The following is a 26,385-nucleotide window of genomic DNA, read 5'->3' on the forward strand; positions in this document are numbered from 1 at the left end:
ATTCTTGGTGGGGGGGTAGGTAAGTGTACTAGAAGACTTGAATCTGGTAGTTGAAGAATGGAATGTTTGAAGTCAAGGTTTCTGATGAGAAAGCAATTTTGATAATTGTAATGTCCAGAGTGTACCTTTGAGAATGGATGGCTGCAGAGGAACAGATGAATAGGTCCTCATTTCAGTGTTCAGAAAAATATTATATGCTTATCCGATTACTGAATGAGGTATGGTGGTCTTACAGAATCTCAAAATTTTGAAAGGCATTTTTTCTATATGTTGAGGAGACCTGGGGTACTTACCATGCTCAGTATTATTTAAAGCTTTATATCCACTTCAATATCAACTATGGTTTTAAATCAGCTTTATTGGTAAACTGGAGACAACTAATCATAGATCCTTGACTGGTGATTGACCTGATATTTTACTGCCCATTAAGCTTTAGTGTATGAGTACAACAAAGGCATTCATTACCAACAGCAATGACAATAAAATTCTGCCCTGAAATAGATGGCTTGGAAATGTGCTGTGAGTGCTGGCTTCATAAAAAATTGTCAAGTATTATCATAATATCAGACCTCACACTTTTTCTGAATCTTTAAAAATCCTCAGTTGCATGACCTTGTTATTCCTCCCTTAATCACTGTCTGCCCACCCTAGATACAGTTTCTTCACAGTTTCCCTGCCTTGCTTCTGCTAATATGTGATTTCAGGAAAGTGTATTATTGATTTTTTGGCACTAAAATATGCACACTGTTTGAATTTTAATAGATTTTAAGCCAAAGAAATAAACGTTTATGACATTTAAGAAATAAATCATTTTAGTAGTAGTGCCTTTTGAAACCTCTGAAATAACTTATCAGTTGTCACCCACCATTTAAATAGGTAAAGTTGATTAAGAGTGATCAGAAGAAATTCAGAAATATATTCATTCAAAGCATGTATTATGTGTATATACCTATATTTTAAGCTATGATTATAGACACATATGTTTATAAAAACTTCAGGAGAGAGGAATCAATAGGTAGTAAATTAGAGAACCCAGTAGCCACATTTATGAATTTGAATTTGACGTATAATTTTATTCAATTTAACAATTATATGTCCAAGAAGCTACTGAAAAAATAAGATGTAAAAATAAAGTTCTTAGAAATCCAAATACACTAATGGATACTGATTCAAATCAAAGTTTTGGTCAAATAAATAATTAGAATGCTGCCCTGGTTAATGTTTTTTTTTTTTTTTTTTTTTTTAATTGAGCTTCACACGATATGCATTTACTTATCATTTAACTATTAACCTTTTTATTTTCTTCTTCCTTTCCAGTGTTAAAGAACCCAGTGTGTAAACTGTATAGATTTCCCACATCTGACAATAAGTGGATGCGAATCCGGGAGCAGATGTCAGAGAGCATACTTTCTTTTCATATTCCTAAGGAATTGCTTTCCCTTCACATAAAAGAAGATTTGTGTAGGTAAGGGAAAAGAATTTCTTATTGTCTCTGACATTATTTATTTTAAGGTTTTTAATTGACATATTAAAAAATTATATATATTTATCATCTACAACATATTGTTTTGAAATTCGTATACATTGTGAAATGGCTAAGTCAATCTAACATATGCATTACCTTACATTCTTATCATTAATTATTTATTTTTTCTTCTTTGGATGATTCATTTGTAGCAAGGCTTTCAAGGCTGTTGGTCTAAAACTTATTTGCAGTGACTGATATAATATGCTATGTTAATGGACAGTATTGTTGTACAACAAAATTAAATCTGTTGCTGTAATAAGACAGAAGCATTTGGGAGCTGATTGATTCTTAAGAATGTCTCTGAACCATGACTAATCAAACAATTTCTTTCTCTGCCTTTTAAACAAACCTCGAATAACTTTTAAAATGCTGAACACTACATTAGGCTAAACATTAAGTCCCTAAATCTCAGAACACCTGCAAATATTTTTAATAGTTAACATTCTGTAATTCCTGAAATATACAGCAGAGCGTGAAATGCCCTGCACTTAGATTTCTGTCTTATGCACATTAGAACACATGGTTACTTAATAGTTTGTACCCCTTTGGTAGACTCTAAAGTCCTCAGGATGCCATGTTGACCTAAGTCAGGAGGGTGCCATGGACAAGGCAGGTCAAATCTGGCAGGTGTTGACAAAATTGATTAGGTAGGAATGGCTGCACAAATACCTTATATCCAAGTGAAGAGAAAAGAAAAGAAAACAGAACCCAAATCTTAAGGCAAATCCGACACAAAATTGGATTATAAGAAAACAATCTAGATCAAGGGGAGTAAAGACTGAAAGGGAGACGGGGAGGTAGATATTTAAGGATAGCACAGTGTGGAGAATCAGGCCACAGAAATCAGACAACAGGTATTGACTCAGGCCAAGAGAGGCTGTAACATGTTCAGGAATCTAAGCAGACTCCATCAGACCCAGCTGCTGGAATGAGTTAATAAGCCAAATTATTCTGAAGTGGGTTTTCCATATTATCCCCACCTGGAGCTAGTACTATGAGTAGGTGATGGGTAAAACACTTTCCCTGGAAGGCTAAGCAAGCTTGTGAGTTAGAGGAGAGGAGCATGGAGTTTGGAGCTTTGAAGTCATAAAAGAGTCATCATCTTCAACATGGTTATATTCTAGACCATTGGACACCAAGAGCCATACCTATTAGAGCCATGCAGTGATCACCATTTCATCCTGAAGATTGGACACAAGAGCTAGTTCTCTGAGGGGTTACAGGATAAGGAAGGACTCTCAGTAGACAGGCATGAATGAGAGGTGTTAGGCAGGACCTAGCACTTTTATTCAGCTGAGAAACACTGGAGAGGAGTTGCCAGATGAAGCAGATTTAAAAAGTTAGAACTATGTCTAACCCTTTAAACAGTACTTGAATAGCTGCATCTGATTTAGCCAGTCCTAAATTCCCACTGGAGTATCTATGAAGACACAGAAATTGGAAAATAATGGCACTTCACAAAGCACCGAAATCTATTCACGTAATACTAGGTTATTATACCACGTACTAGATTTATCATAATAACTAATTTGAAGCTAATATTTTGAGTTTGAAAAATCTTAGTTGATGGACCATTAAGGTTTTTTCATTTAAAAATACAACAAGCTAGTGAGAGAGAAAGTAACGAGAATGACTACTGCTTCTTTTCCAATCTGTCTTAAAGGCTGAGCAGCTGTCCTGCTGCATGTCTGCTGCTTTGGAGTCCTGCACAGTGCTGTCTCAGCTCTTACCTCCACTCCCACTCCCACTCCCATTTAAATCTCTGTCTTTATCAATTCACTGATAGGGTACAAGTGAGAATAATTAGTAGGAAATAAGAATCAGGAGACCATTAAGCTATTGGATTTAGCATAGCTACTATAATTATTGTTGTTTTTTACGCACCAAAGTGTTGTCCACTTATCCTGTTCTCTTGCCTTTCTCAGTATCTCGTTTTTCATTTGCATCTGCAGCACAACAATTTGCTAGCACATGGAAAGGACTGGTGGGCAGTTTCGGTGGAGACATAGGAGCAGTGACTCCAAATATGAGGTTCCATTGCCAGAGATAGAACTAGGAACTGTGATTTTTCAGAGAAGAAAATAGCATTTTGGTCCTATGAAACCAAACTATATAAAAACCTGATAGATTCTGAAAACTGGATAGGGACTGTGGCTTTCTTAAACGTTTGGCTTTCTCTAACTCCTTTTCTGTATAAGTCTGTCATCATTGGAATGTGTTAAAAATTTCAACAATAAACCTTTAAAATTTTATAAAGAAAAGGAGAGAAAAAATTCATTTACATGTTTGGAAATCTATCATGGGAGAATTAATAATCAAAAGGCTTGGGGTTTTTCCTTCAAAAAGAAAAGTTGCCTGGACAACTTCATATTATGGTCATTTACATTGCTAAGGAAATTAAATAACTATTTTCAGAACATTTAAAATATTAACTATGCAGTATCATTACATTTATGGTGAAGAGGAATAAGTCAATGAGTAGCAGATATAAACTGTCACTCAGTCCCTTTTCATCCCCTACATCAGAGGTTAGCAAAAACTTATTCTTAAAAAGCCAATGAGTAAATATTTTTGTCTTTGCAAGACATATGGTGTCTTTCCCTACTCTTTAGCTCTGCCACTGTAGCACAAAAGCAGTTAGAGACAAACCTTGAATGAGTAATTGTATTTACAAAAGCAGGCCTTTCCTATCAGTTACTAATATGATAAATTTGCAAGCACAGTCAGTCTCTGATTTCTATGAAGTTTGGATTTTGAAAATTCTGTACTTTCTTTTCATGATAATTTGACTCTTTCAATCTCCCTTTTTCATCCCAGTTTGAACTTTTATATATAAATTGATGACCAAACACAGTCAACAGTTCTGAGTTGGTGTGTTGCCATCTCTCTAAAGGAGCATTTAGGCAATCATCTGAATCATTTGTTACATCCGTGCCCCTCCTTTACCCAGGGAGTGGAAAGTGGATTTAAAAGAATGCAATGATTGATATCAGTCTCATCAACTCACAGATGGAAATTTCATAAAGTCTGACTGTGGATTTAATTGTGAAAGAAAAATAGCAGTTAAAGAAGATAACTAAGAAAATGTTAGGTATATATAGTCAAAATTGTCTTAAAGACAGAACAGTATTAGTGGTTTTATATGCTTTTTTTATATATTGGTAAGAATGAAATCTCACTTATAACATTTAAGTCTATTATTGTCTTTCACACATCTGAGGTTGGTATATATTTGACAGAGTAAGTTAGTGTAAGTCTATTTGCAGGGACCATGTGTGTGCATAGTTTGCTTGCGTGTATAATGCATACATATGTGTACAAATGAGGAGAACATTGTCCTTTGAAGCCAGTACTGACAATGAGTGTGAATGTTGTTGGTGGACACGTTCCCTAGCTACATTCACATCCCTCGTTCACAGTTGTCTGTCTTTGCCCGCAGCTGCCATCTAAAAGCACTCTTGCTATTAGTCTCTTAGTCTCACAGTTAGTGTGACATTTAGACTCAATGTGAACTACTTTTATTAAATTTGAAATTGTACATACCACAAAGTCATAGGGCTCTGACAGATTTTAAGTCCTTTAGGGGTTCCCTCCGATTGGCCTAAGCATCAGTACCTTCTGAATTCAAGTTCAGATACGTAATAAATTTTGAATGGCTCAGTGTAGTGTTTTCACAACACTACATTTTAAGTTTTATATTATAGTTTAGGTCTAAAGAATTCACAAGCAAGAAATCTTAGACATCACTCAAGTTATGTTTACTGCTGTGAAGAAAGGCTCATATTGTGCTTAGTAATTTTCTGATTCTTTGCTCCTGGAGCCACAGTTTACAAATATATAAAATACATATTGAATTTTTACCATGAAAATAATACATACTCACTCTAAAAAGTATTAAAAATACAGAAAATACAAAGAAGAAAAGTAAAATCCCTCTAAATCCACCACCAAGAAGTATAATTAAGTGTCTTTATTTTCTGCATCTCTCATCTTCATATGTCTCACAGTGGTAAGTAGAATTGTGACCCCCATGGTTATCACCCCTGGTATTGTGCTTAATTTTCCCTACACATCTGAGTGTATTATGAGTACATCTGTTTTTCTACCATATGATATTAAATAAAAATGTTGGCTGCTAATCAGTTTAAAGCATTTCATCTTAATTTTTATTGTTACATAAAAAAGACCAAAAGGAAATACACTAACTAATTCACATTGGTTGTTTCTAGGTGGTAGATTTAAATGGTAATTTGTTTCACGACAAAATGAAACTAATACACTAATTCTTACAAGTAACAGAGAATACTTAGACTTACCGGTTAACAGTAACTTGGTTTCCTCTAGTTTAAACAGCTTCCTTTCCGACAAAATGAAACTAATACACTAATTCTTACAAGTAACATAGAATACTTAGACTTACCGGTTAACAGTAACTTGGTTTCCTCTAGTTTAAACAGCTTCCTTTCGATCTGAATATCAGTCTATTTAAAATTTAGCTCCCCCTCAGGTTTGTTTTTAAAAACGATGGATGATTGTCTCCAAAGGAAAATTACTAGACATTTAGAATTTTACTTTCCCCCTTCCCTACCCCAAGAAAATATATAGATAAATGAGGATGGGCTTCCTGTGTCTTTATAACATCAGAGACAAAGAGATTCTTAATTCCTGCAGTACCCTTTGAATGCCTGGTGGTTTCTATTATGGGATGATTGATAATCACTGAGATGCCATAGGGCCATCTGGCCTTTGGGATGATATCCTGGCATCTACTATTGGGGTCCCCTTGCATCTGACCTTGAAGTGCCTACTTTTGGTAGTTTCTTGGTACTGATCATATGCCTTTACCAAAACACTGGCATTTTTAACCCTTCCACAAGCCCTCAATGGGACATTTACATTTACATGCTATTGTTCTCTAAATCCTCCAACTAGCACTTGCCTTCTGAGCTCCAGATACCTCTTCCCAACTGCCTGCTAAATGTTTTTAATTATATCTCTTGCAGTTACCTCAAACTCAACTTGTCTAAAGCTTAACTCATCTCTCTCCTTTCAAAATTTTTCTTCTTCAATTAGTTCCTATCTCAGTAAGTGATATCACCCTCTGCCCACATAACAGTTCAGTGCAGTAATGTAGAACATATCCTTTGTCTTATTCCACTACATTTATCCACATTCAACTTCAAGGATTAATTTGATCATTCCACAATTTCTCCCCAACCTGTTCAATTTTTATGTTCTCACTCCCCGCATGCTCTAATCAAACCACTGTCATTTATTTCCTATGATAATACTACAGTCTAATGATGGATTATCTGCCTAAAATCTTTTTTCCTTAAAATCCATGACTTATTAAAACTGTTATAAAAAGCACATTTGATGGAGTTTTCTGGAGACAGCTATATTTAACCTCCTGAGAACTATACTGGAATTGTGTGTGGGGAAGTGAAGAGGGGACAAATAGTTCTGCTTACAAATTACTCACTATAACACCTTCTTTACAAGAAGTTTTAATAGATTATTCCATAATCATGATACATAAGGGCTTTGATATTCAATAGCAAACTACTTCTTGGATCTAACGTAATTGAAGGGTGAGAAGGAGAATGACAACTGGTTTATTATGGGGTAATTATTAATGGAAAGAAAAGGAGAGCAAAATATTGAACACAGCTCAGAGAGCCTCTGTATACTTCAGGGGTGTGTGTGTGCATGTGTTCCTTTATGTGTCAGTGTGTTTGCTTGCGTTTATAGTGCTTCAAACTTTACAGTCCGCCAAGCTTTCTTGGGTTGAGTGCAGACAAGTTATGTTGGTCTTGCCAAATTACCACCAATATACTGTTTACAATTTGTTTTAATGTTGCCACATATTTTGTTTATCTTATTTTTTTCAATATTTGTACTATTTTAAATGTTTGCTTTGCTCAGTCTGCATTGAAATATGTTAGTTTCTAGACAAAATGATGGTACCTATATAGCCTAAGCTCCATGGTGACTACAAATTTTGTATTAAATCATGGTATGCACATGTATATGTTTACATGAGAGACTCTTGTGGCCATAGAGTACTGGATTTATCAAAAAAGTATAAATTCCTATAGCATAAAATGATGTTTGAAAACCTATCATGGTACAAAAAGTTTTAAAGAAACGTTTAGAAATATTTTACTGAAAACAAACCTCATAGACAATAAAATCCCCCAGAAAAAAATAAAATTTAATTTAATTTTTTTTTCTTTTTTTCTCTTGCTTTCTTTTATCCTTATACATAATTTTCATCATTAATTTAAGGAATGGGGCGGAGGGGGGAAGGAAATACTTTCTAGCATATAGTGTTGGGAGTTAGAGGAAAGGATATGAATACTTCGTAACAATGAAATTAAAGGCTTTCTTAAATTTCATATAAAATGGATATGTACATTTGTGTGTATCATGCAGAAGGAAGGAATAATCTTGTGAACAAAAGGTTAAAAATATGAACCAAATACTTTAGTATGGAAAAGTGTGGTAAAGTGTTTTAGAACATATAAACTTCAAATATAAGGTTGTACGGGTCACTCTTTTTGAGAGAATAATATGCTTTGTCTTAAATATCACAGTTCACAAATGTACAAATACTAGACTCATGATGATAAAATATTTTGTATCAATGATAATCACATGTATTTTGTTCATTACTAAACATTTCAAATATTCTGTATTCTATATTTTAGAGAGCTGTATTTTGGAACTATTGCAAACATATCTATACAGATATATATTTATATCCTAAAGATATTTCTTGAACATAGTGTATTATTATATATGAAAAAGATGGCAAGTGAGATCATTTAAAATCACAGCTCTGAAATCATAGTTGCTATACAAGGGAATGTTACAGAGACATGTTACTTGTTTACTTAAATATTTTAATACTTTTTAAAATTACATATTGAAGAATTATAGTTGTATATATTTATGGGGTAAAAAGTGGTGTTATGATTTTTGAGTACAATGTGGAAAGATTAAATTAAGCTAATTAACATATCACCTCAAACATTTGACATTTTTTTGGAATTGGCTTTCTAAGCAATAAAACTATTCTGAGACACAGAAGATATTTAGTTTTCTAACCTTGTATATTATCTTAAAGCATTTTGTTACTATCATTTAAAAAATGGTCCATTTTATTTCAAAATGATAAGCCTTCAAGAATGCCTCTTAAAAATACTGAAAATATATATTAAAAATTCAAATTAAGGCCAGATATATTCAGGTAAATTCTATTTTAAAAACATTCTGACTATACGAAAAGTTATACAGTAGGATTTTACTATACAGTGACTCAGTCTGTCATTTAGCATAATTCGACATTCTAAGGTATAATTTATATCCTTTTTTCAAAATGCGTTTATCACCAGACAAGCTTTTCCCTTCTCATGGCCTACCAGGTAAGCGTGATCTTGTTCTGTCTCCTTCTCCAGCCTCATCTCTTCCCTTGTTTTCTTTGGCAAGGCTGAAGCACATTCCTTTTGGGACTCTGTTGACTTTTGCATCCTTGGTTAAAACAAAGTCACATTGAAAATCTTTACTGACTTTAAAGAAACATTGATTAGTGGGGAAAGCAACAGGGAGACAGATACTCTGTTTAAATCTCATATATATCACGTAAACCTCAACCTGATGAATCTCATAGATGTTTTTGTTGTTTTCTGTCTCTTCCTCTGTTTCTCTTTGTGTTTCTCTTCCTCTTGCTTGCTTTCTCTGAAAATAATCAAGTTCTAAGGATCCAAAAAGATGCACAAAAAATATCACATCAGGACTCTACTGTTGACTTAGACCTGATTAGTATTATTTCTTCTGTTCTTTTTTCTTTGTGCAATGTTGATGCACAGTTAGAATACCACGTGGGATGTTGTTTATCACGTAAAGTGCATTTGCCTCCCAACTCCTAGTACTGGGGGCAGATGCTGTGTGCTCCTAAGTTCATATTTATGGATTCTTGGTATCATTTAATGAGAGGTACTGTGGAGCACTTAATATTGCCATGCTGGTGATAGAAATATATGTTTTATTTTGCTGTTTGTGTATTAGAATATTCCCATAGGAGAAAATAAGGCAAAATCATTCAGAAGCACATTTTTTTTCTATTGTGTCAAGATTCTTTATTACAAATGGATTGAGTAGGGGAGGGTGTGCTATAATGATAAAAGCACAGAACTGGAATCATCAGAGACCTGAGCTCAAAATCTACATCTACCACTTAATACATATGTAAAATTTGTAGAAAATTACTTAATTTACTTAAAATTACTTGATTTTTATCTATCATCTATCTATCTATCATCTATCTATCTATCTATCTATCTATCTATCTATCTTACTTTTTAGTTAATAACATTATAATTTGTGTCACAGGGCTACTGTAGAAATTAAATGAGCAATCAGGAAAGTCTGGCACTTAAGACTAAAGGGTTTCGGGGGGGGGGGTGATGTAGCTCTGGGTTTGAAACCTGCTCCCCCAACCCACATAATAGCTGTGTGGCACAGCACAATTTACCTAACTGCTCTAATCTTCATTTTCTCAACCGTACAAAAGGGACTGAATAATATATGCACATAGTTACTGAGAGGTTTAAAAATGAACTATTGATGAAAAACACCTGCTGCATAGACACATATGCCTGTAACATGTGAAGGCTATTCTTAGCACTTATATAAAAAATCATGTACACAGCAAACACTCAATATATCAAAGCTATTATTATAATTATTTCTCATCTCAGCTGAAAGTTGGTAGTGTCTCAGAAGCAGAACTGAATCTTTATTTTAATCTCCTTTGGCTTACTAACCTAGCACACCTCGTAGAGATGTTTGCTGTACCGTGTCATGAATTCCCACTGAGCAGAAAAGCAGACCAGGAATGCCTTCTGTCCACAAAGCTGGTGCGGTGGGAGCTGAGAGAGTGATTTCAGAATGGTAGTCAGGCTTCAGATTAGTTAGGGCCTTCTGGGCAACATATAGTAAAGAACTTGTCAATTTTCTTTTTTCTGCTTTTCTTAGAATTTAGCAAAATACTTAGCACATAGTAAGCACTCAATAATGTAATCTTTTTCCTAAGAATCATTGAAATTATTAGCAGAGGGTGACATGATTACATTTTTTAAATGGGAGGAAAGTGTGGAGAGAAAAACAAGTGAGAAGATATTGTGGCTGCCTGGGCTGATGATGATGGCAGCTTACACCAGGGGGAGGTGGTGCAAATGGAGAAATGGACATAAATTTGAGACTTTTCTGAGGAACTAAATCAACAGGACTTGGTGATGGATCACCTTTCAATATAAGGTGTAAAGAATGACTCGAGCGTTTTGTCCTGCATAACTGAAGAGATAAATAGATTTATTGGTGTAGGAAATAGAGGATGAGCACCAGGCTTAGAAGGAGAAGGGAAACCCTATTGGCTCTTAGTTCATCCATCTAGGGCTGTGCTATTCCATACCCTTGTCCCTTGCCATGTGTATCTATTTAAACTTGTTTAAATTTGTTTAAATTAAATGAAGTCAAAAATTCAGTTTATTATCCAACAGCTATAAGTGGCTGGTAACCATGACATTAGATAGAAGAGACATAGAACACTTCCAGTATCACAGAAAGTTCTGTTGGGCAGTATTGATCTAGGATAACCAGATCACACAAAAATCTTCTTTTTTCTGGCCCATTGGAATTTAATGTGGAAAATGAGAAGGCCAAAATCAAACTTTCTACTTTACCTTTGTGGGTAAGATAGAAGTTTGGCAGGGTTTTTTTTCCTCCCAGGTTGGTAGTATCAAAATATATATTCTATGCTATGGTTTTTAGTGGGAGAGATTTCTTTATGTTTCTAATAGGGTTCACATAGCATAGTGGTTTAAAGCATGGGCTCTGTTATGAGGTTAATTGCATACATCCCCCCCCCACCCCGAAATTTATATGTTGAAGCCCTAACCACAGTATTTCAGAATGCGATTGTATTGGAGATAGGGTCTATAAAGATGTGATTTTAAAAAGAGGCGAGTAGGGTGGTCCCTAATCCAAAGTGACTGGTGCCCTTATAACAGGAAATTTGGACACACAGAGAGTCACCAGAGGGTGCATGTACACAGAGGAAAGTCTGTGTGAGGACAGAGCAAGGAGATGGTCATCTGCAAGCCAAGGAGAGAGGCCTCAGAAGAAACCAAGCCTGATGAAAACTTGATCTTGTACTTGTAGCCCCCAGAACTGTGTGAAGATAAATTTCTGTTATTTAAGCCACCCAATCTGTGATATTTTGTTATGACAGTTCTAGCAAACTAATATAGCTCCAATGCCAAACTGCCTGGGCTTAATGCTGCCAGCTCAGCTGTGCACTAGGTAGGTGACCATGGGTGAGTTACTTGTACTAACGAGGTGACCATGGGTGAGCTACTTAACTTCTCTGGGCTTCCATCACCTCATCTGAAAATGTGGATGATAATAATTGTACTTACTTCAGTGAGCTGATATGAGTGTTGAATGTGTGAATACTTATAAAGTGCTCAGAACTACTGGTATAGAATAAGCACGACATAAATATTTGTTAAATAAATAGAAAATAAATTAAAAATTTGTTGTGTTGGTTGACTTCCCAGCAGTTGCTATAGCCAAGACTGTCTGTCAAGTGCATGTCTGAGCAAAATATTTGAACCAGCTCTCTGTGGAGCTGGATGGAAGTTATATACAGACGAGCCTCTCAGGTGGGAGATTCCAATCTTGTCTTCCTATTCAGGGATACTTTTTTTTTTTTTTTTTTTTTTTTTTAGGAGAAACTGTACTCATCAAAAATTAAAAAAAAAAATAGGAGAAACTGTACTCATCAAGAATTAAAATAAAAAAGAAAACAGGGTTTGCTTTTACAAGACCCAGGTACAAGACCTGATTCTGCCATTTACTAGCAATGTGGCCTTGAACAAGTCAATTCACTTCTCAGTCATATTCCTGTCATTTGTCTAGAGCAATGTTGTCCAATAGGACTTTCCATGATGATGGGAATATTCTAACTGTGCTGTCTTGTATGATAACCCTGTGGCTATGGAACATTTGAAATCTGCCTAGTGCTACTAAATTTTTTATTTCGTTTAGTGTAGTTCTGGAACAAAGATCTCTGAGGCTTGTTGTGAGAATCAAATGAATAGATATATCCTATGCAAAAGTAGCCCTGATTATCAAAAGGGAGAAATAAGAATTGACACCTGGTAAAAGTCTTATGGTGTCCACCAACCAGCCAAGTGTGACCTAGAACATCCAGTGGAGCCTGCTGAATTCCATCCACCTATAAAACTTAGCTGGGCAAGATCCTCATTCCAGATCCAGAGATGGGAATTTTAAGGGATAATGTCTAGAAATGTTTGCAGTTTCTGAAAGTGTGGACAAGTGTAACAAAAAGATGATGAGAATGCTTGCACACTTCCTTGCTTTACCAGCCTTTCAAGAATAGTTTGTAATTTTCATGGCTATTCAGAACAAACACATTTAATTAATATGTGCGGATTTGGGAGAAGCCTTCATAAAACACAACATACAACTGCTTAAAACATAAGTGGAACACTGAGCTCTAAAATATTAAGAAATAAATTCTGTCCATGTTTTAATAACTTTAAAACAAACTACCAAGGGTAGGCAAGACGTTCTTTAGAAGTAAACAAACACTGATTCACCTTTATCAGGAGTAGCAAATAGACACTTAGGCTGGAACAACACATACTTATTACTTCTCATTTTTTCTGATGCAGTTACCAAAAGATAAATTATAGAATCTGGCTATTTATCAGATACACACAGATTCTGTGATTGCAACTAAATCCTGTAATAACTGTGTAATAACAGTTTTTTATGATTTCTTTTGAGTTTGATTTAATGTCTAATTTTGCTTAATGAATGAAAACAGCTTGGCTGTTAAACTTTCCACCTGTGCAAACTCATGTGTAGTTTTACTGTGTGATAACTACCAAAGGGCACTATTTAAATTGTAAAGCTATTTTTATTCTTTGAAGTGGTATTATAGAGCTCATTTGAGGAAATATTCTATTTACTTATGTAATAACAATGTCAAATAACATTTTAATATCTTCCTTATGGGGCCATATACTTTGCCATGTAAATTTTTATCAGGCTATTTGGTCTTACTACATTCTTGTAAATTATTATTCACAGGTATTCATTATTAAAATAATAACTTTTCATAATTTCAGAAGTATATGAATTTATGCACATAGATTTTTAAAGTTGATTATTCTGGGTTCACACTTCTGATAAAATAGGTTACCACATATGTAGCTTTGGCCTCAGAACTAAAGAGATTTCTTGTGCATGTTAAACATCTCTATAGTTATTTTTCTTTTGAAGCAGTCAGAAAAGTATCTGTTAAATGGGATGGGAGGAATAAAATACCATGAAAAAGCCTAAACTATGTTCTAAATATTTCCCTCCTACTTCTCTACCACCAGCATGAGCTCCCTCACCCCACTCTCCCAAACCCCTGGCTTTTTATGCAACAAGCAGAAAGAAATATTAGTGATGGAATCTCTGCATAGTTAGTACATTAAAGTTCCTGAGAGAAACAGAATAGGATGTACGTATTCTATATATCCATATATGAGTCATTATGAAGAATTGGTTCACTTGGTTATAAAAGTGACATGTCCCAAGATCTGCAGGGTAAGTACGCCAGCTGGAAACCCAGGAGAACTGATTGTATAGTTCCAGTCTGAAATTGAAGGCCTGAGACCCAGAAGAACCAATAGTGTAGTTCCAGTCTAGAGGCCAGCAGGCTTGAGACCCAGGAAGAGTAAATGTTTCAGTTTGAATCCAAATGCAGGGGAAATGCAAGGATCCAGTTGTAAGGCAATCAGGCAGGTAAATTCTTTCTTACTTGGGGAAGTCTCAACCGTTTTATTCTGTTTGTGCCTTCATCTGATTGAATGAGCCCCACCCAAATTAGGAAGGGCAATCTGCTTTACTCAGTCAACCAATTCAAATATTAATCTCATCCAAAAACACCATCACAGAAACACCCAGAAGAATGCTTGGCCAAATATCTGGGCACCTTGTAGCCCAGCCAAGATATCCATAAAAAAAAAAAATGGCATATAAAGTTAAATTTCTAAAACCCTTCTCTATCATCACAGTAAAAAATGCCATATAAAGATAAATTTCTAAAATCTTTCTCTAAGAAAGACTTTCTTGATCCAGGATTACAGATCTAGATCATATAAGGTTAGAAGACTCAACAGTGTCTCATTTCTTTATTGTAATTGGGAAGAGCTCAACACTCTACTTTGGGGTGAGTCTATATTCTGACTTTATCTCAAAGTTTAGGAAAATCTAAGAACAACAGTCTGCAAGCAAACCTTTTATTCAACACCATCAAGACCATAACAAACACTTCCAATGGTGGAAGACTGTGGTAGGACAAAAAGATGAGGAAGAAAAGTCTCTGCCATTCACAGGCTCCGAGCATCTTTGCTCCGTGTTGGAATCCCCCTCATGAATATATCATAAGTAGGCTTTAAAACTATGTTTTAAACAGAAGCTTCAAATGGAAGGTGAAATTTCTCCTGTTGTTTCTATTTTCTATTTTGGTGGTCTTAAATCTTGTTTTACTTATTTATTTTTTTTAGCAGCAGAAACTCCCCCCCCCCCCAAAGGGAATTATACATGGTATTTTAATATTAAAGATATACAGTTGAAGCTGGTGGGTGAGTGGAGTAAGGGAAAGGGCCTGATGTCTGTACATTTACATGGCCCACTTTGTCCAGCACTCTCCCCAGTCTCCATAGCCACAACAGCCCCACAGGTATAAGAAACAAAGTTTAAAAAACATTTATCTGTTTAATATTCTTGCCAATGTTTTATGTATTTTATGTAAAAATTTAAAGCAGGTTTATATACAGTTGAAGCTGGTGGGTGAGTGGAGTAAGGGAAAGGGCCTGATGTCTGTACATTTACATGGCCCACTTTGTCCAGCACTCTCCCCAGTCTCCATAGCCACAACAGCCCCACAGGTATAAGAAACAAAGTTTAAAAAACATTTATCTGTTTAATATTCTTGCCAATGTTTTATGTATTTTATGTAAAAATTTAAAGCAGGTTTGGTTATTTTTCTTCCGGTTCCTCTGTGACTTATTCTATGCTCAATTATTTCTCTTCATTCTTCATAAAGTTGTTTTGTTTTGTTTTTGATCTCATATTCTCCTCATGTTATTCAGTGGTTTGTGTTTCAAACATGTTCTGTGAATTATGGGCTGTTCCACACTGTAGAAAGTCCAGAGGATAGTAATGACCTCCAAGCACTTGAAATTTTACTCAAAAGAAAAAGCATGTGTTTTTGGAATACTTAAACAAGATAAGACAAAACAAGCCACATAAACAAAAAGTACTTTATAAGGTTATTTCCAGAGATCTGTATGAATATTTCATCAAGTATCAAGAATATCGTACTTTGACGTTAGAATGCATAGAATACATAGAGCATTAGATATTTTCTCAAGTAGGCCTTAGCAATTATCTGTCTCTTTGGAGATTAATTTTTATGATTTGCCTTTTGGTTTAGAGGTAGCCCAGGGAAATGGGACAGATGGCAGTAAGTGACAAAAGTGTTTAATATGTAAGAGGCCTAAGCTTATTAATATTTTAATATTCAGTCTTTTCTTCCCAACTTCTTATGCCTACCTGTTGGTCTTTTGGAGAAAGATAGTAAAGCAACGAATTCATGAGATTTTATGTGTTTAGTAGGATGGTGGATTTTCCAGGATGAGTTATTTTATTGTTGCTGCAAAGTAGAAACTGAAAGAGATAGATTTTGAAAGCAGCTTTTGCCACTGTCAGTAAAATGAGATGTTTATAGATGGAGTAGGAGTGTTTTAAAAAATACATTCTTCTATGAATTACAAATGCATTTATGCAGTTGATCTCTTTTGTTATTGATTCTAAGAGTTTAGTAAAGATATTTAGCCATTTAATTACAACATTAGTGCCAGATTGCTGTTTATGTCCCATAAACAAGCAGAGACTGGACCACAGGGCCTTGGGATCTTTGGGTCTCCTAATGTTGAATACCACTATGTGCTTCAGCATAGTTTAGAGAATATCAGTTGCCATGTACTGCACACCTAGACAATGTGCCATTTAAACTAAAAGATTCAGAAGTAAAAAAAAAAAAAATCCCAAATTATATCTTATCCTTTGCTCTGGTTTAGTTTTTACAGTACATAAAAGTTCATAAGTGTTGTTCTAGAAGTCAATAGTCCAGGTTCTAAACCCCACTCACTCAACGAATGTTCATAAAGTACAGTCTGTTTGGTTGTTGTTTGGGTTTTGTTTGTTTTTATGATGGAGAATTATTTGGGGTAAGGAAAGAATGGACATAGGATTTATTGCCTAAAAGCTTTATGGTATTCTAGTGACTCTGACACTAACAAGCAGTTTTACCTAGGCTTCTCCATCTGTGAAACAAGAGGTTTCAGATTGTTCTCTGAACTTTCTTCCAACTGAAATAGTCTGTGAGCTTATAGTTGTTGTTTTCCTTAATTATATCAAAAGGATATATTAATTTTCATATCCTATACTTTAGATAATAGGATATTTTGAGAATAAAAGGAGATGCTAATAATTACAGTGGCATAACAGGTGTAAACTAGCAGATATGGTTGCCTCCTTCTAAGATACATTGGTACAATGACAAATATAATTGTGTTTTGAACACACATTTATGATCTACATATCTTTAAAGCGTTTTGTCTAATGTGCTTACCGAGCTACGATTGATCATACACGTGCGCGGGCACGCACACACACACACACACACACACACAAACACACACACATATGTTAAATCATTAGTGGAGAAGCAGGAAGTGTCAAGCAGGCCCATTCAAGAGAGATACTGTAAAAGATTCAGACTGTGTTGCATACTCTTGTGTATGTGACCAAAGAGATCCAACAGGGCTGAAAGTGTCTATGGTGAGAAACAATGCTGCTGTGCAGAGTCTTTGGGAAATGAAAATAGGAAAATTTCAGTGCAGACATTTAGGGTTCTAGAAAGTGTCCATGCCTCCTGCATCAGGGAGCTACTTTTAATTTGAAAAATAGCTCTTGGTGTGATACCAAACACAACCACTGATGATGGAACACAAATTGACTCTGTGACAGGAGCTGCCCATTAAAACTGGGTATTGATTCAATACCACTGTATGGTATAGGAATAATGTATGGTTAGATGGCAGTGATACATTTGAAACTGGGCTCAAGAAGATCCAAAAAGCATGAGCATTTATCATGAAGGGGTTCTGATGTCACCCACCTTACTGCACTGATGGTTCTCTCTCAACTCACACCTGTACCCTCATGGGAGTTCTCCTATGACCAACTCATGGAGGATGGAAGAACTCAAACTGGTATAAAGATGGGTCAGCCTGACATGCTGGGTAGACTTCAAGGGCAACTATGATGGAGATCCACCCCGTGGGCATATCAGAAAATGTTTATTTGTTCTTCTCTTCATTTAGAGAGAAGTTGCCTTAGATACAGATATACATTGAGCATTGGCAGAGTTAATGGCCTCATGGACCTGGAAGAAATAAGACTAGAAAATTGGATACCAGAGGTGTGCAAGAAATATGTGGATGGGCCTATAGGAGTAGAACACAAAGTGTCTTTATGCCTCAAAATCATGCCTATTACATAGTAAATATGACTTGAGAAACTCTCTACTAGCAGGTGGACATTATCACCTGTCCAGTGGATATTAGCCAGCCTTCTTTCTTAGCTACCCTAGAGTTTGCACAGTAGACTCAGAGGGAGAATGACCTTGGTGACTGACACATGCACTGTGTATGGACCCAAGAATATGGCTACTTTCTCCAAGGCTAATGTATCATTGTCACTTCTGATGTTTCAGTGCCAGAAAAAGACAGACAGTGAACCACTAATATGGTACCATTCCTCCATGATACCATAAAAATCCAATAGCCATTTGGTGGCAGACCAGTTAAGTTGGATCCCGTCCACATTGGGTGGGTGGCGGGGCAGCAATTTGTCCTAAGTGAGTGAAATATAGTCTGTATATGTGTTTGCTTTTCTTCTCACAGTGCCACTGTTGTAACCTACATTGGAGGGTTTACAGAATGCCTGATCCAATGGTATAGTGCCACATATAATAACGCTCCTACCAAGGGACATTTGCTGCTATATCAAAGAAAGTGTGACAATGAGTTTATAATCACTACATATTTCATCACCCCAAAGCCACATATCTTATAGAACAGTAGAATAATATTAACCATGAAAAGCTCAGCTAAGGCACCAACATGGGAAACTTTCCTCTAGAATAAAGGATGTGTGCTAACAGCAGATATAGGATGTTGTGCTCACCATAGCTAGAACTCACAGTTCTGAGAGTAAGGGTGGGTTTTCTTATAATCAATCACTTAGACCCCCTTATGGTATTTGCCCTTTTTTCTCCTACAACTTTAGACTTTGCCAGTCAGAATCCTAGTTCTTATGGTGGAGGCAGGGTGGAGGTGGGACTGTTCTGTGAGGGGACTTAACAAGAGTTCTCCTTAAATGGAAGCTGTGATTGGTTCCACATATGATCTGGTTACTATGTGTTCCACATGACAGTGGACCAGCAAAGATATTACTATACTCATCACCATGAAGAGGTAGGGCTGCTGCTACAAAATTTGAGCAATGAGAAATATGTCTGGAATTCAGAGGTGTTCCATGCCCATATGTGAATGGGAAGTTACAGCAACCAAGACTTTATAAGAGCAAGAAAACTAGGGGCTAAATTCTTTAGGATTTAGGTCTGCAACACCCCACTGGGCAGCAACTCAGACCAGCTAAAGTGCCCACAGAGCAGGGAAAAATCTGGAATGAGTGACACAGAAGATTGGTGATGAATATTAATTAAGGCCTGAGGGATTAGCTGGAGCACTGGATATTGTAGTTTGATCTGCTCTCTCTTTAAGTCTTTGGGGAATTGCAACTGGCCACCACTTAGAAGGATTGTATTTGAACTTCCTTCTTGGAGAAGATAAAAGGGATCTGGTCTAAATGCTACCAGGATATCAAAAAATGGTGGAAGTGCATCTGAGTTGTACGAGAGGTTGCCTGTCCTGGACCCAGTTTACATTTCTTTCTATATTGGCTCAATCCTAACATGTCTTCAAGTTTTTGACCACTTGCTGGTGAGCCCCAGATATTACTACCATTGTCATCTTATCTCTTAACACTACTAGCTGTGACAGCATCCCTTAAGGTGAAAACCAGGGTTTAGTATGCCCCCAATGGCACCTACCATGGAAGGGTCCACAGTAGTTCTGGCACCCATGTATTACCAGATCAGACCCAGAGAAGTTCTGTCTCCACTGGGATATTGCTTTCCCAGTGGCTACCTAGAAGGGACAGATTACACAACCTGAAATGCAAAGGAGTTAATGTACCATAGGACAAATCTTTACCAATGAAAGGTAGAATATAGTAAAGAACAGGCATATAAATGTTCTTTCTCCATCTAACAAACTGTGCCAAGGTGCGAAGTTTACATATGACTTCTTTGGAGTTGTTCCACATGAGCAAGTAATCAGCTATGTTTTCTTGTGAAGTTCTGCCCAACTCGATAATGATCCGCCTTGTGTCTGCTTGCTTCTTTTCCCTGCATCACTTCTCTTTTTACCTCTTTCTTGTTAACCTGGGATTGCTTGACCTATGGATCTGCTTTCTAGAGAAACTGGATTGAAATGTAAAGCAAGGTTTTTAAACTCAGAAGTTTTTGTTCGCTGAATGACAAGTTAAAAATAAAATAGTCCAGCCTTCCTGATTGAAAAAGTTCACTAATTTTGGTGCACCCAATTATCTCCTTATCTATTTTACTGTATTCATATAATTAATTTCTTTCATTTTTTAAACTTATAGTGACTTTTTTTTCTCTGCCCCATTTCATTTTATTTCATTTGTGTTACTCTACTATGGTTTATTACAACTTTATCCTGTAGTTCCCCTATATTCAAACTTTTCTCAGTACTAAGAAATGTGATGTTGATTGGTTTTTCCTTCAGAATGTGTTAAATTTTCAGTGCTATATCTTAGAAGAAACAGGTTCATCTCTGTATTCCTCTATATAAGTTGTCATATTACAGGAGTACAATACATTTTAAACAACAGTTTATGGATTCTTCACAACTTATCTCAAGTCACTCCCCACAGAGCACTAAACTTTTCTTTTCTGATGATATATTGCCAAACTTCTCTTAGGCAAGGAGCTGTATACCACCCAGTATCCCACAACGTAGTCAGGGGCTTCAGTATCACCTTTCCTCCTTTTCCTCACCTATCTAGTAAGAATAGGCAACATAAATTGTAAACCCATGGTGTGTCTATTAGTATTAAAGAGAAATACTCAGCTAATATTTCCATGATAAGTATATTGGAAGCACAGCCTGAAACCTTACATACTAAGTTGACATATCATATTCACTATTTATCTAAGATTTGACCTAATTAGCCAGGTCCTTCTAGACTTGGATATCTTTTTTTTTTTTCCTTTTTGTCTTTTTTACTGACCGGCAATGGGATCGCAACCCTCAGTGTTGTGCCCGCTCCGCGCTCAGCCAGTGAGCAGGAACTGGTCTCCACATGGGATCCGAACCCTCAGCGGGAGCGCCACCGCGCTCCCAAGTGGCGCACTCTCCAGTGCGCAACCGGGCCGGCCCTAGACTTGGATATCTTAAGCTTTTGTAATTATTCGTTTGCTTTGGTTGTTGTTGTTTTGTCCTGCATTTGAATATTTTGCATTTGAGTGCAAAATAGAACTCAACCCCTAATTCTTCAGCCTTCCCTTCCCTCTACTACCCCTTTAGTCATTCTTAAGCTTTTGTAATTATTCGTTTGCTTTTGTTGTTGTTGTTTTGTCCTGCATTTGAATATTTTGCATTTGAGTCCAAAATAGAACTCAACCCCTAATTCTTCAGCCTTCCCTTCCCTCTACTACCCCTTTAGTCATAAACTTCCTTTACTCTTATTGTCTACTGATTAATTACTTTTTCTCCCATGAATGTTATGTCATGAAAGCTAATATTTGGAAAAGTCGAGAATGAGATTAATGTTCACAAAAATTGTGAAGACCCCAGATGAAAGCTTCAGCAATACTTATGTCATGAAAGCTAATCTTTGGAAAAGTTGAGAATGAGATTAATGTTCACAAAAATTGTGAAGACCCCAGATGAAAGCTTCAGCAATACTTTATTGCATCCCCATTGAAACAAGACAAAGGCAGCTACAAACATTTGAAAGCAAGTCACATTTTTGCACACCATCCATTATTCTTGCATTTAACATAATGTTGTAAAGATTCTACATCTTCTGAATTTATTAGCTTGGTATTTCGCATGTTTCACGGCCAAAATAGCAAAGAAGGTTCATTATTGCCAGTTAAATTAGCCTCATGAAAATGTTGTTGGTAAAAGGTTACAGAAATGAATAAGAGATCTCAGCATGTTTCACGGCCAAAATAGCAAAGAAGGTTCATTATTGCCGGTTAAATTAGCCTCATGAAAATGTTGTTGGTAAAAGGTTACAGAAATGAATAAGAGATCTCACCAAGCAGCATATTGGACCATTTATCACTCTCATTTAAAAATGGCATTCTGATGATTTAAATTAACTTGGCTAAAGGGCAGAGATTTAGATAAAAGTGAATAATTAAAACCTTAATGTTATGATTAGCTCTTACTTTTGATGAAGAGGGGACAAAACATACGCATACAGTATTTACTTAAATTGTCTTCTCGGGAGAAACTGAGACCAATAAAACCATGCCTGAAAATAACATTTATTTATTATTTGGGCTTTTAAAAAAATTATAGCTGTATTATATAGAAACTGGATTACCTGAGTATTGCATCTTTACTTCAGACATAGATAGCCCTTCTTAGTTTCTTTGATTTCGGATAGTTGAAGCCTAGAACTTAGCCATCTTTATATTGAGGCGTTAGTACAGGCATTTGTTTCTTAACTGAATATCCTCACCATATATTAAGGATAGTAAATCTGCCATCTGTGTGAAAATTTTATCAGGGAATTTAACTTATTTCTTCCCCCTTTGACATGTTTTTTGTTAGTATGGTCTGAACTACTTATGTTTTTCCTTTGTGTTAAAATTATTATTATTATTATTATTTATTTTAAGCTAAGAAGCTCTAGAACTTCCCTGAGAAGGATGGTGAGACAATTTGTTATTAGCTTGACAACCCTGAATAAGAGTTCTGTGTCTATGGATTTAAGATAAATATAAAGTTTCTCCTCTTTTCCATTCTTAACAGAAACCAGGAGCTAAAAGAACTTGGTGAACTTTCAGTATGATTAGCTCTTACTTTTGATGAAGAGGGGACAAAACATATGCATACAGTATTTACTTAAATTGTCTTCTCGGGAGAAACTGAGGCCAATAAAACCATGCCTGAAAATAACATTTATTTATTATTTGGGCTTTTAAAAAAATTATAGCTGTATTATATAGAAACTGGATTACCTGAGTATTGCATCTTTACTTCAGACATAGATAGCCCTTCTTAGTTTCTTTGATTTTGGATAGTTGAAGCCTAGAACTTAGCCATCTTTATATTGAGGCGTTAGTACAGGCATTTGTTTCTTAACTGAATATCCCCACCATATATTAAGGATAGTAAATCTGCCATCTGTGTGAAAATTTTATCAGGGAATTTAACTTATTTCTTCCCCCTTTGACATGTTTTTTGTTAGTATGGTCTGAACTACTTATGTTTTTCCTTTGTGTTAAAATTATTATTATTATTATTATTTTTTATTTTAAGCTAAGAAGCTCTAGAACTTCCCTGAGAAGGATGGTGAGACAATTTGTTATTAGCTTGACAACCCTGAATAACAGTTCTGTGTCTATGGATTTAAGATAAATATGAAGTTTCTCCTCTTTTCCATTCTTAACAGAAACCAGGAGCTAAAAGAACTTGGTGAACTTTCTCCACACTGGGACAATCTACGAAAAAATGTCCTTACTCACTGTGATCAAATGGTGAATTTGTACCAAGACATTCTGACAGAGCTTAGCAAGGAAACAGGTGTGAAAGCAACAACTTTACTTACTCAAACTGAATTCCATTACATGTATGTTATGTCAAAACAATAATAAATATGGTCACTATGGAGTTAAATGAGCCAAAGATTAAAAAAAAATATTTCTAACTCTAACATCTGAAATAAGGAAAAAAAAAAATCTCACGGTATTATAATAGGAATAATTAAGATAACTTTTTCAAAGATTGAATTTCTGAGAAGAATATCAACTCATAAATACAGCATATGTTTTTCTTTCTCAAGTTCTTTTAACGTTTTTCTGTCAAGTAGATCTTTCAACACACACACACACAGATCACTTATTTATTTATTTACTAATAATGTTCAATTTTTTCCCACCTAGGGTCCTCTTTCAAATCAAGCAGCAGCAAAGGAGAGAAAATATTAGAATTTGTCCCAGTAAATCTACATCTGCAAAGAATGCATGTATACAGCCCTCACTTGAAAGGTATCATCATATATTATTTTTTCAAAAACAGTAAATCGGGTTACAGTGTGTACTTCTCTAAAAAGCTGAACTATTGGCAGAATGGAAAAGTTTTAAAAAATTGTATAAAAAAATCAAGATGAAAAACTGAAGCTGGTAATTAATGCTAAATACTGCAAAAGAGACTATGATATTTTTGTTGCTGTATTTCTGGGTAATACTTTGTGAACGTGGCACCTGATTGATTTAGAGATGAATACACAAAATCGGTATAAGCTTCCTTAAGTAATATTATATTAATGATGGCTAACAAATAACAATTGTTCTATAGTTTGAATTAGAAAAATATAAAGAAAAAACAATACTTGTTCCTTTTTTACCTTTCTTGAGAAACCAAAGCCCCAAACGTGAATTGATACGCTGTTTCTCTGACTTAGTGGTGACTATTAATAGCAGCATTCTCTCCCCTGTGGGAATAAGTGGATGTAGTAGAGTTTATTAGGTAGAAGGTGGTAGAGTATTTTGATACACCCAGTTGTAAGTAACATTTGTCAAGAAGAAACACAGGTTTTCACAAACATACCTGGACAGGGTCCAGAGTGACTTATATAGTGTCATATTTATTACCATTCTATATAATCCCTTTCCATTTTTTAATAAAATATGTTTTTACCTACCTCTCTCATCTCTCTTTTTCTTTAAGTTATTGCCGTATCAATTTTCTATACATATCTAGGGTGACTATATGCCTTGGTTTTCCAGCAGAAGTCCCAAATTATGCCTGTTGTCTCAGCATCATTGCTACTGATGCCCCCCCCCCTCCTGTTTTTTCTCAAAATCCTCCCTGTTTGAATGACAAATGCTGTGGCCATCCTACTAGGGGACCAAACACTAATTTAGATCATATTGAAATTTTTGTCATAAGTGCATTAACACATACAAACATACATATACAGAAACATATGAGGATTCATTCTGTCACCCTGTTTTGTAGCCATTGTTATGATACAGTAGTTATAAGTTTAGAAAAGTCAAAAAGAGAGAACCCTTGTATGCTGTTGGTGGAAATGTAAATTGGTACAGGTACATGGAAAAAAGTCGAAGGTTTCTCAAAAAAATTAAAAGTAGAAATACCATATGACCCCGTAATCTCACTTCTGGGTATTTATCCGAAATAATTAAAATGAGAATCTTGAAGAGAGATTTGAACTCCCATGTTTATTGCAGCATTATTCACAATAATTAAGACATAGGAGCGACCTAAATGTCCATTGGTGGACACATGGATAAAAATATTGTGCTGTGTATAAGGAATGGAATATTATTTAGCCTTTTAAAGAAGGAGATCTCCCAGTTGAGACCACATGGATGAACCTGGAGGACATTATAATAAGTAATATAAGCCAGACACAGAAGGGCAAATAGTACGTGATACTACTTGTATGAGGAATCTAAAATAGTCAAAGTCGTAGAAGCAGAGAGTGGAATGGTGGCTGCTAGAGGAAGAAAAAAGGAAGCATTAGTCAATGAGTACAAGATTTTAGTTACGCAAGATGAATAAGTCCTAAAGATCTACTATAGAGTATAATGCCTATAGTTAACAATATTGTATTGAATACTTAAAAATTTGCTAGAAGGATATATTTTATGAGTTTTTATCACACACAAAGAATAAAAAAAATAATAGTAATAATAAAGAGGGCGGGTGAAAGGAAACTTTTAGAGGTGATGAATAGGTTTATGGCATAGATGGTAGTGATGGTTTCAAGAGTGTGTATATTTCCAAACTCATCAAGTGGTACATATATATACAGCTTTTTGCATGTCAATTACACCTCGGTAAAGTGATTTTAAAACAAGTTAAAATGGAATCTTTGTTCTGCTTTAGAATTGTCTGAAGTTTTATAATCAAAAAAATTAAACTTTTTTGTGTTCATACCAATCATATATACACAACCAGCTGATGTGTGAGTTTAAGTGAGAATTATTCTAATGTATGATTTTATTATATTTGGTAAGCCTTATTAAATATTTTAAATTTTAATTTAGGTTCCATTTACCACAAATTATGTCAAATGAAAGAAAAATGAGATGGATTGACCAAGGCATGCAGGAGCTGCTGTGGTCTTAATGTGTCCCCCAAAATTTATGTGTTGGAAACTTAATCCCCAATGCAGCAGTGTTGGAGGTGGGGCCAGTGGCAGATGTTTAGGTCATGAGGACTGTGTCTTCTGAATGGATTAATGCTGTTATAAATTTATAGATAGGGCTTACGATGTTGAGTATCGTT

General features: G+C 35.5%; 1 protein-coding gene across 1 annotated transcript in view; it reads left to right on the plus strand.

The window, feature by feature from the left end:
* INPP4B (inositol polyphosphate-4-phosphatase, type II, 105kDa) overlaps window positions 1-26,385 on the plus strand; it is a 303,350-nt gene that overhangs the window by 74,198 nt on the left and 202,767 nt on the right. Inside the window, exons 6-8 of the mRNA XM_008583251.1 lie at window positions 1,318-1,465; window positions 23,522-23,652; window positions 24,012-24,116. Coding sequence (XP_008581473.1) covers window positions 1,318-1,465; window positions 23,522-23,652; window positions 24,012-24,116 — 384 coding nt within the window. The remainder of the gene's footprint in view (window positions 1-1,317; window positions 1,466-23,521; window positions 23,653-24,011; window positions 24,117-26,385) is intronic.

Source organism: Galeopterus variegatus, unplaced genomic scaffold (genome assembly GCF_000696425.1).
Source record: "Galeopterus variegatus unplaced genomic scaffold, G_variegatus-3.0.2 Scaffold2869, whole genome shotgun sequence".
Lineage (NCBI taxonomy): Eukaryota > Metazoa > Chordata > Mammalia > Dermoptera > Cynocephalidae > Galeopterus > Galeopterus variegatus.